General features: G+C 40.1%; 1 protein-coding gene across 11 annotated transcripts in view; it reads left to right on the top strand.

The window, feature by feature from the left end:
- Window positions 1–11,353, top strand: part of IRAG1 (inositol 1,4,5-triphosphate receptor associated 1) — a 121,167-nt gene that overhangs the window by 19,742 nt on the left and 90,072 nt on the right. For 6 of the 11 annotated variants that reach the window (XM_083597566.1, XM_083597565.1, XM_083597564.1 and 3 more), the window contains exons 2-11: window positions 3–299; window positions 769–880; window positions 3,005–3,121; window positions 3,306–3,486; window positions 5,044–5,105; window positions 5,987–6,065; window positions 7,380–7,535; window positions 8,483–8,600; window positions 9,652–9,699; window positions 10,439–10,579. In XM_083597566.1, the coding sequence (XP_083453692.1) occupies window positions 835–880; window positions 3,005–3,121; window positions 3,306–3,486; window positions 5,044–5,105; window positions 5,987–6,065; window positions 7,380–7,535; window positions 8,483–8,600; window positions 9,652–9,699; window positions 10,439–10,579 (948 nt within the window). In that variant the 5' untranslated portion in view covers window positions 3–299; window positions 769–834. The remainder of the gene's footprint in view (window positions 1–2; window positions 300–768; window positions 881–3,004; window positions 3,122–3,305; window positions 3,487–5,043; window positions 5,106–5,986; window positions 6,066–7,379; window positions 7,536–8,482; window positions 8,601–9,651; window positions 9,700–10,438; window positions 10,580–11,353) is intronic. The other 5 variants (XM_083597560.1, XM_083597558.1, XM_083597563.1 and 2 more) reach the window with 1 other exon arrangement.

The raw sequence follows: 11,353 nt of genomic DNA, 5'->3' as shown, positions 1-11,353 counted from the left end.
AGTAGACACACCTATAATTGCAATTTGTTCTCTTGAGTGGGGTAGAAGATGCAGCTTGACATTAGTACAGGTACAAACACAGATGCAAACTGTCAGCCTGCTGATTTTCTTTCACACAACCTAAACACCTACTGCTAAATCACATACTGCTAAATCTGTTGATGTTGCACCCAAATTCACTGCCTGAACATTATTTTCAATTAAAAAATGAGCTATGGTCAACTTACTACCCCTCCTGTTTCCAGAGCAGATGTAGGACAGACCAAATGAACAGAACATGCAAGAGAGCCTTCAGCAATGTATGTTGTGTGTGCATACTGACTGATCCTTGTTCAAGAATAAAAGTGTTTCATATACTTAAAAGCAGTATTATCTCCGAAATGTTGGAACAGGAACTAACCCAGGGTTCATGTTTCCTTTGGAAATGAGACAGTGGAGATTGTGGTGTCTTTATGATATATGGCTTGTTTGCAACCTGAGCCTACAGTAAAAGGGCATTAAAAAAAAAAGCATTAAGCTCCAAGCGGGTACTGTTTCTCTCATGGCAGTGGATCCAAACTGCCAGATCCCACCAACTCATTCTTCCTCCAGCTTGCAAAAAAACACAACTATCTTTCTCTCAAGCTCTGCTTTTTGTGTCTGCTAACTCTCAGCTCAGGGTGGGACTCCATGCATGGTTACATGTATGTTAAATATTTGTTATGTTAAATACTTTGAATACTCTAAAGACTAATGGAGGTGCTAAGTATTATTATTATTATGTTTCAGTGAAGTTCGTGTTATAGGACGGACACAAATTAGAAAACATCTCTTTGAATCTGTAGTTCACTAAATATGAATTACACATCAAGTATTTCTTCACAAGGCATGCTGTTATCAGGTAAGAGTCTTACTTCACAGCTGAATAGCTGCTGTTTTTCCTGAGCTTACATGCAGTTTTGGAAAAACATTAAAAACTGTATTGAGGAGGAGAAAGGAAACAAGCAGGTGTGGGGAAGAGTTAAGCACTCCATTCCTGTCAATCAGTTATTTCCTGCAATAGTTCCTGTGTCCCTGCATTTCATTTACAAAGAAAGCACACATGTTCTCAGCCCTGTTCTTGATAATGTGGTGTTCCACCCTCACATACCAAGGTATAGAATGGCTATGGCTCTGTTCCTTAATTGTTTCCCACAACTGTTTCCCCACCTTCAAACCACTCGAGGAACAGTTTGGCTTCTATTTTGTCGCTAATATTGCACTGCCTATTGTTTCGGGAAGAGTGTGTGATAAAGTCAAAGTGGCAGCAGAGAAACTTTATATATTAACTCAGGTATATGAACTTTCAGGATTTGTGAAAAATGCCTCTTACTGGGAGCAAAAGCAAAGACGTTTGGCATGGAACAGAACTCCATTTGCTACAGATCTAGCTAGCTTCCTCCACGGCTTCTCCCACTCTAGCTGTTCTGTATGAAATCGCTATGCTATGTGTGCCTCACTCACATTTTACAGGTAGTGGGTGTCTACCCAAGACCATCACCCATTTGTAACCCTCTCAATGCTTGTTTCATCTCTTTACTTAACACAGAAGGTCTGGGATGTTGTTGGAGAAGGACAGATGGGTAGCACCATATTTACAGGAGCAGATACCCTTAGCAATACTTTTCAGGTTGTTGTTTTTTCAGAGGCATGATTTTGACATGGGCAGTGATGTGTTCATACCTCATCACACACAGAGTATAACCACCCTTCCTAATTGTGGGCACTGTTTGATAAAGCCATAAAAAGGCAGAGTTACTGTAAACACTTTTCCAGCCATAATTTGAAATATATTAAAATATTAGCAAAGTACTGCTTAAATCAGGAATAGCCAATGTGATTCACTCTAGATTTTGTTGGGACTGCAGCTTCCCTCATCCCTTACCAGTATGGCCAGTGGCCAGGAATGATGGGAGCTGCAGTCCCCAAAACACGCAAAAGACCCCTCATTTGCTACCCCTGGATTGAATGAAAAGGTGTTACAGCACTATAAAACGAAGAGTAAAAATATTTTTAATCGTGTGTCATTCCTACTTAAACACATCCAATTCAAAATGAATGTGGAAAGAATTTTTTAAAAAATTCATGGGCAGTAATGGGTAAACACAAATAGATAAGCACTTGGTGGTAAATCAGGGTGGAGAGACTGCGGCCCTCTGGACTGCAATTCAAGAATCACAGTCCAACATCATCCACTGTTGAAAATTGTAGTCCATCCAAATCTGTAGGGCCATCACTGTGCTATATAAATAATTCTTTAATAAATTATCACCTGAAATTAATATAATTTTTAATTGCTGCTCAGGGGAGCTGAACCATCTCCACCTACAGCAGCTACATCATGCTTCCCGGTGTGGAGTGAACACAGCAGGATGAACATAGAGAAAATGTGTGATATCCCTAATTAGTATGGAAATGCATTGCAATTCTGTTTGTAGAAGAGAGCAATGATTTATACACTCCTAGGAACCACCTGTTTGGAAACAGTCAATGTTTACATAATTCAGTCCTCTGTTTCCAGTAGTAAAAGCGTTTTTTTCTGCCTATATGCTGTTCAGGATGTTCATTTCAGTGTGCTCAATTTGTCTCTGGTTTTGGAAGTGCTAATACTTATAGATTTGGTTCTTGGATCTGGTGCTAAACGTTATGTAGGATTACAACACATGCTTCAGCAGAGCCAGTTAATATTACAAAATCTCTTTTCACAAACTGCCATTGTAATGTGTTAAGCTCTAAGCCCTCTAAGGTTCAGGTTAAGTACTAAGGGAACTAATGAGCACCGGGTTTTAAGTTCTGTACCTTTGTGGGAATTTGACAGCTTACACAACCATTGGCTTTGATAGAATTGTAAATTCATACCTTCTTCTGAGAGAAGGCTGATAGGGAGATTGTTCTTAGGCATACAGTTTCTTGAAAATGTAATCTACAGTTTTGTTTTTTAAGTGCTTTTTAAGTATCCTATCTTTCCACACCACTTTCATTTTAGGAAATGCCAGCTCTTTAGTTGATGAATTTGTAGCAAACAACATGTCACTCTCTGCTAATTGCTTGGAAGATGATTTAATCAACATTGCTTTTGAAGTTTGCAACACTAAAGAAACAGGTACGTTTGATGCTTTTCTAGATCTTATTCCGATGAGCAATTGGGTGTGTAGAGTCAGTGAAAGTTTGTACATTTATTTGTAACTTTTCAATAAAACTTATCCAGCCTTTCCTTATAACGTTTGCAATGTAAAATCTATGAAAATCACTGCTTCTTCCCTCCCACCCTGCTTTTTAAATAACAGAAGGTGTACCTGCATATGCTTTTATAAAGTATTTGGAGGATATGACTGGGCATAGCCTTGAGAATGGTAAACTGCTCACCCTCTACAACATGCTGGACCCGAAAAGGCAAAATGTTCTTGTTGACAGAGAAACATTTCGTGAAACTATGAAAGAATGGATAGCCATATGCTGTCAAGATTGGTAAGTGAAAGTCCATTTTACTCTTCTCTGCTTTCCCATTGGCTTTAATTGAGATACAATTTGATATAATTTCTAAAACGCAGAAGCAGTGGCAACAAGGCTTCTATTTCTTGTACTCTGTTCTTCATTCTTGGTCTCTGACCGCTTTGGGGCAAAGCTGGAAGCCTGCATAGTCTACAGGGTGGGTAATGGGACCAGAAGCAGAATGGTAAAGCTATTGCTCATTACGTTGTTTCCCAGTGCCCAAGCCCCTTTATGCACATACCTTAAGTAGTGGAGCTACATGTTATGAAGCACATGGGTTACTTAGATTCTCTTAAGATTTACTTTTAAACTGCAGTTACAAATGTACAGGATAATGTATTTGCATTGTAATTGTAATATGGGAGCAGAAAAATTGCAGAGGAGAATTGCTGAAGAGCACATCTGGTTTCTCAAAAATGCCACAGTTTTGGCTAGTTTTCCTAAGATGGCTTTCTTCCACCTGGGCTCTGTCTCCAGAATAAGTCTTAACTGTAAGGAAAAATAGCCTGGGATGGTGGCGGAGGGGGGATGTTTGTATTTGGGAAAGTGGAAACTAATAAAAGAACTGTTGAGCACTGCCTCCCTGTCTACAAGTTCTTTTCCGCAAATCACCTCAGTCTCTACATTCAGGTTAATCAGCAGGTGTGTGTTTGGGAAACTGTTTTATAAGACATGGGTTCTGCTATGATATTTATTTCATTTATTGTCTTTTTCTTTAGTATAGTTTTTTTTTTTTTAGTCTATTAAGGACACATTTTGCTTATGAAAGACACACATGGAGAGGGAGACAATAGGGGTTGGATGGTGTATAGTACAACCAGTGCTTTTTTTTGCACCTGGAGCTTAGTTCTGGCACCCCTCAGGTGGGTGCCATTGCCATTGTAAGAGAACCTCTTTTTCTAGAAAAATAGCACTGAGTACAACTCTGAGGTAGAATTCTTTGATTCTGTTTTGTTCCCTGAGGTTGACTTTCAGACTCATGTACTGTATGATTCCCAAACACTCAGGTATGAAAAATTGGATCATTGTTGCCTAGGGAGACAAACAGAGGAGTAATTTTATAGATAACATGGGCATTCTGTCTCTCCATATATTACCTCTCAGTTCTGCTGGATATAAATAAAGATGAGGCTGAAGCCAAATGTTCTCCTCTTAATTTTTTTACTTCACTATTAAGGTGAAATGCATCCCTAATATAGTGCTGACAACTAAAACTGGAAATTCTTACTGTCAATTTCTGCTTAGCCTTTATCGCTAGCTACTTGTGGAGAAGATCTCAAGCACTTAGAGACAGTTTGAAGTGCAATCCCTAGATCATTGTTAATACAAATAAGATTTTGGTCAAAATATTACTTCCCAATATTTTATCACATTAATTCTAGGGTTTCTCTGTGAATTCTATAGCTTATGCTTAATATAATGAAGTTGTTTGCATAAATTCAGTAAAAGAATTTTGCAAGTTCTTGAAAAATCAACCTTACTATTACCAAATGTCTTCAGATGGTTTAAGAACAGCTTTTTTTTTTAACCTAGCATTTCAGAAACAGAAGTTGACAAGTTCACTACTACCACTAACAGAAATTTGCATTGCAATGGTGAGTAGGTGGATGGCTTACTTCTCCAATCATGCATTATTCTTCACAGATGTGGGTGCTATTTCTGTTAAAAGCAGAATCAGTCATGACTTATTTCACTGACTACTATGGATGCAGTGTTTGTGTCAGGTCCTGTGGTACCTCAGGTTACAGACGCTTCGGGTTACAGATGCTTCAGGTTACAGACTCCGCTAACCCAGAAATAGTACCTCGGGTTAAGAACTTTGCTTCAGGATGAGAACAGAAATCACGTGGTGGCAGTGTGGCGGCAGCAGGAGGCCCCATTAGCTAAAGTGGTACCTCAGGTTAAGAACAGTTTCAGGTTAAGACGGACCTCCAGAACAAATTAAGTTCTTAACCCAAGGTACCACTGTATCTGGAACTGGCCTTGTGAGCTGTCCTGGGAAATTTTTAATCAAATTATCCAGGAGAAGCTGTAAGCCTATGCTTAATAAAGGACAGTTGCCACTACTACTGTCATTAACTTGAAGGGCATTACCCAGCACAATTTTGGTCTAGTGAATGTGGATAGAATGGGGGTGTGGTGGACAGAATGTTGAATGTAGATCTGGATTCAGTTCTTCACTAAGTCTTACTCAGTGGCCTAAGCTACTTCAAAGTGCACCTTCTGTTTTTCATGCAATGATTGTATTGGATTTTTATTTAAAGAAAATTAGATAGGCTTAAGCTCAGCTGCCTCAAGTATGCCTAACACTTGCATTACGGCCAACATCTACACATTCATTTTATGTGCCTACTTCTCACAGGTTTGTGTTACAGTGTTCCCAAAACCTAGCTTGAAACAACCAATGCCGCCAACACAATGTCGATACGTATTGCAAAACAACATTTAATACAACACCCTTTCCCCCCTTGAACAGATATGATGTCCTTCTTATCTGATGAAGATGCTGACATATATGAAGGAAGACCTGGAGATTCTGAAATGGACATTTCCAAGTAATGTTTATGAATATGAAAGTTGAAGGAATTTAGCTGTGTACATTGTGTGGTGTTGCTGTTTACATTGCAAGAGGGGCAACACCATTGCCTCTTTCAAGGCAGTGGGCATAACTCAATGCCATCCTATTAGATTTTATGAGCTATGATGGGTGGGGTCAAAAGGACACGTTGTTGACCTCACTACCACAATCCTGTCCACATCCTTGGCTGAAACAGTCCTGAAGTGGCCCACATAGGGCAGCATCAACATAGATACTGTTGACCCTCAGAACTAAGGTCCTGGGATTCTCCAACATTACCCCTCCACCATCTCAGTGAGGGAAGTTGTAGGGCTGCAAGGCAGATGGTACTCCAACTAGAACCCTGTTCTGTGTCTGGCTCCCAGCACCAAGTACAAACTATCACACCCAGGTCCCAGATGGTCTGGCCTTCTGGTGAGAATGATGGGATTCTTATGGATCACTGCCATGCCCCTCCCTATCCCTCCAACCTTGACAAGCATGGCACTGAATAACCAGGCATGCAAAGCTAGGTAAAGTCAGCCCTACCTCCCCAGGTCTCTGGAACACACCAGATTGGGCACCTCACCCATGATCAAATAATGGATGAGAATTGTTTTATTAGACTGACCTGGTATTAAGTAATACTGGATGGGAGGGCAGGCCAGCATGCTACCCAAGTTTGTGTTGGGGGAAGGCTGAGCAAGGCAACAGGTGTCAAGCATCTACTCCCTACTTTTCTATGACAATATTGCCTATTCCCTGTTCCATTCCTCCCACACCCCAGGACCTTAGCAATAGCTGCTTCCTGACTCTTCCTCACCTTCTGTCTGTGCTAAAAGCACATTATGCTGTTGCTGGTTTTTTCCTCTGCCCCAAGGCCACTGTTCAACATCAGTGGGAGAGCTCAGTATCATATTACCACCCACCGAGCATCCTGCGTATGTACCCTCTAATGGTTTCCATGTTCTCACTAGATTGCCATTCCCCAGTAGTCTATCTCTCACCAAGAGGCTGGGTGAGGCACATACACATCTGACAAGTTTTTTTCCTGGCTTTTGCCCAGGAATCAATCCAATCAGTAATCAAACATTTTGCAGGGTTAATGCAAAGGCTTGGACAAGCAAGTATTAGCATGATTATTCCTCAGGTTCTGTTCATGTCATCCCAGCTAGGATGGGCACACTGGATCAGGGTGGGTGGATATTAAGTACACATTAGATTTGCACTTAATGACTTGTAAATCTGCCAAAGGTTATAAACTGAGGAAAAGGTGTCTTAATACTGAAGGCCTACATTTTAATTTATTAAGGGCTTTCGACTTAAACAGCAGCGTTGAAGACTTAAAATACATGAATCAGAAAATGACTGCGCAATTACTGGGAATGCAGAAAGTAATGGAGTTGTCTGAGGAATCCTATCTGCAACTGACAGATGATATTGTAGAGCTGAGAGACAGACTGGCAAGGTATTATTTTCTAAGTGTGTGTGTATATATACTCTCTCCTTTTCTCATTTTTGGAAGCACTGTTTGAAAGCATGTTATTATGACTGCGCTGCCAGTGTACAAAAAGGTCAACTCACAGATCCAGCTTCTTGAGTGGATCGCTTTAAGAGAAGTATTTAGATGGATTGGTGGGTGGGTAAGAAACAGGACCAACCTGACATAGCCTATTATTCTGATCAGTACTCACATGTAGTTTAAAAACCAACAAGGCTAGGTGGTGCTGGGCTCCATTTTCCAAAGCAGTGCCTTTTCTGACTTTATAAGTAGGCAGTATTAATGTTCTATTTAGTTTGCAACCTATTCCTATGCATGTTTAATAGGAGGTTTCTCCGAGTAGGTTCCATGGGACTTTCCAGGCAAGTGGGAATTTTGTAAAGATGCTGTGGGGTGTGTAGCATAATACCAAATGGATGCTTTAGGAGTAAGGCATAATGGCTGCCACATCTAAAGGAGCAGAAAAATTAAAAAGAACACAACCACAAAATGCTGCAGCCATGCCCCTCTCCTATTATCCCTTCCTCAGTGGTAGAAAAATACACCTGTATCAGCTGCCACTGTGCTTGCTCACAGAGAGAAGTTATTTTCACTTCTCCTCTGTTCAGAACAGATGTGAGGCTGGGTGTCCAATCCTGGCATCCAATGAAATGTGGGCATGTTTGAAGGGCATTCAGGGCAGTAGAGACTGAGCTAGTGAAAACAGGAACCGGGTGGGAACCTTATTGTGGCTTTTTGAAGCAATGTTTACTAAGACCTTCTGTGGGTGCTATACTGGCGGGACAACCCTGATGTAACTTGTTGGTTCATCTTTTTTTTTACTGCTTTTGTGCCTTGTCCAGCTTGTGAACTTTGCTGCTGCTTAAGAGCTTTCTAAAGACTCTACTGAAATGTATATAACCTTTTTTTTTAAGCATGCAGAAGCCTTTAGAAAACTACAAAAACATATGGCGTGAACTTGAAGACACCAAGAATAAAATGGCAAGCTTGCATGAAGAGAATGGTGTGATCCGTAAATGTGTCGCAAGTCTGGTATTTAACAGCTCATTTTTTACTGAGGTTGCTGCTTTGAGAGAGATAATGAATTCATTAGTAGTTGACATTTTGACCCTAATATGTTCAGAACTTTATTTTATTTTTAAATGGTCTTGCCAATAATCTGAACATCATCAAGTATAAATTCAAAAAACGCTATTTTTCAAACTCATGCATTGTTCACATGCACTTTGATCCTGATATCTGGAACTGGCTGCCAATGACTCCTGCTAGTTGTATGCTTTGCAGTAAACCCAAGTTTGCTGCCATCTAATGAGTGAAATGACTGGGGGTTTGAATGTAGGGTGCTTCAAATGATTTGATGGTAATCTGGCCTTTTACCCACTGTCCATGAGCATCCATGTACTGGTGTTTTTATGGGTACTTTATTGTGCTTGAGAGCCAAGGCTTAAGAAACCAGATTGCAGAAAGGCCTTTGGACAAGCACGAGACCCTTACCATATAATTTATGGTGCCTTCAAACCCAGAAGCCAGCCATTGTGAGTGGCATTTTGAGCCCCTTACACTTGAAGCCAAGTGTTGTTCATTCTGGCTTACCCATTGTGCTTATACAACCACCAGACCAGCTGCCGGGGGCTACAGGGGCAGCGTCTACTGTGGATAAAGTAAATGGGTCCAGACCCTTGCTTCAAGGCCACCAAGAGGGCAAATCTTAATACAGTGCCTAGCAAATTGTAGCATGCAGCTGTGAGACGTCACCGTTGCGGGTGGAGTGTGTGTGTCCTATGCTTCAGTGTGTACACACAGCCTGTGTAGCACTTTAATATACCTCTCACACACTCATGAAAACAGGGATTTTCTAATGAAACCAGTGGTAATAACAAAAGGGCTACCTTTTCTCAACCAGCCCTGTCCATGATGGCTACATTTTTCCAGCCTTAAATTCAATAGTGCAGACAGACCCATCCATTCCTTACCTCCACATAAGCTTTGTGTAAGCAAATGCTCAATAAGTAGTTTGTCTGGAAGGGCCCTGAGTCTCTCCACCCCCTAATGCATTTTCATTCATTTTCATTTCTTAAAACAGAAAGAAAGTGTGAAGTCCCTTGGTATAAAACTTGTTTCGCTAGAGGAGGTAAGGTTTTTTTTTGGTAGCCATAAAATTTGCCCATGGGTCATATGTACAAAGCTCCTTGCATCGAGTCAGACAAATGGTCCATCTAGCTTGCCATTGTCTGCAGTGACTGGTAGCAGCTCTCCAGGTTTCTGACAGAGGTCTTTCACTGGGAGATGCCAGGGATTGAAGCAGATACTCTGCCACAAATCTATGACACTTCTGAACAAACATCTAATATTAAAGGGGGTGGGGACTAAAGGGAGGACTACGATTTTGTTTATTCAGTATGCTATAATCTTATTTCAAACATTTCTTTTGCCTGGTGTTTGATTTTTATCAACATATTGCTTTTGTCTTGTTGGATCAATATCTCATATTTGTTTTGAAGACTACTCACATCTTCACTTCCTTTCAGTTGGTGATTACAGTGCTAGTGAGTTAACCACCTAGGGGAAAAAACTGGTTGGCCTAAAGAGATTATCTTAACCATGTTGCTGATTTAAGTGTTTCTTTTTCAGCTGCCTTCTTTGTAAATTCTGTAGTCTGCAGCTGAATGAAATTTAATCTGCCATAAATAAACAATACTTCTAGAGAATGCAATATAACATGAACCATCTCATGGGGGATTGCAACTGAATTATCTGTTAGAAACAAGAAATCCATTTACATGTGTCTGCATCCTTTGTATTGTGAAGAATATACACATTAACATATAATCCTTTTGGTAATTTTCACTAATCTATCTCTTTGGCATTAGAATACAAAAGCCCATGAGGAAAGAAATACTTCTGTGTTTGAAGCATTATTGTTTCTGCATTCAAGGGAACACTTTAAGAATTTTTTACAGGAAATAGTCTCTCAGAAGGATAGCATGTTTCAAGCCCTGATGGAAGAAATTGTAAGTAGTTCTATTACTGAATGTTTATTCTGGTGTTTCATATGTGGAGACTGTCAAGCAGTAAAAATGTTCAAACTCCCACCTCCTCTGCCTAACTAGGCTCAAATCTTTAATCTCTCATTCACCTGTTTTCTTAAAGGGCAGAATAATAAAGGGATTACTAAATATAGAACAGGCTTCCTCAAACTCGGCCCTCCAGATGTTTTGAGACTACAGTTCACATCATCCCTGACCACTGGTCCTGCTAGCTAGGGATCATGGGAGTTGTAGGCCAAAAACATCTGGAGGGCCAAGTTTGAGGAAGCCTGATATAGAATGTGTGTATGTCACAGTGGACTTCCAGGTAGGAGTTTATTGTAGGATTGGTGTTTTTTACGGACGTAGGTTTTTCACAGCATTCACTCAACATCATTGACACCAAAATGTCAGTTTATTCACTCCTCCTGCCCTTTAATCTGGATTTATACTTCCTATGGAAAATCTTGTTACCAAGAATCTATTTGCAATATCTGAACAAGCTATTTGCAGTATGAAGCCCCATCTGGAAGTAACCACGGTGATGTCTGTATTGAATCAAGATTTGCCTTGAATGTAAAGCAAACAAATACATTATATTTGTACAAAAATAATAAATGTGAACTAGATAATGTGTCAGAAGAGGGCAGTATTCAATTATACAATCAGAGTAGAAGCTAGTTAAGTAAAAGGTATGTGCCTTTTTGGTTATTTTCTAAGACTTTAACCTTATGGGATTGTAAAGTCTAATTTTATGAC

The sequence above is a fragment of the Podarcis filfolensis genome (genome assembly GCF_964270895.1).
Source record: "Podarcis filfolensis genome assembly, chromosome: 1".
Taxonomy (NCBI): Eukaryota; Metazoa; Chordata; class Lepidosauria; order Squamata; family Lacertidae; genus Podarcis; species Podarcis filfolensis.
This window is presented reverse-complemented; position numbering and strand designations above follow the sequence as displayed.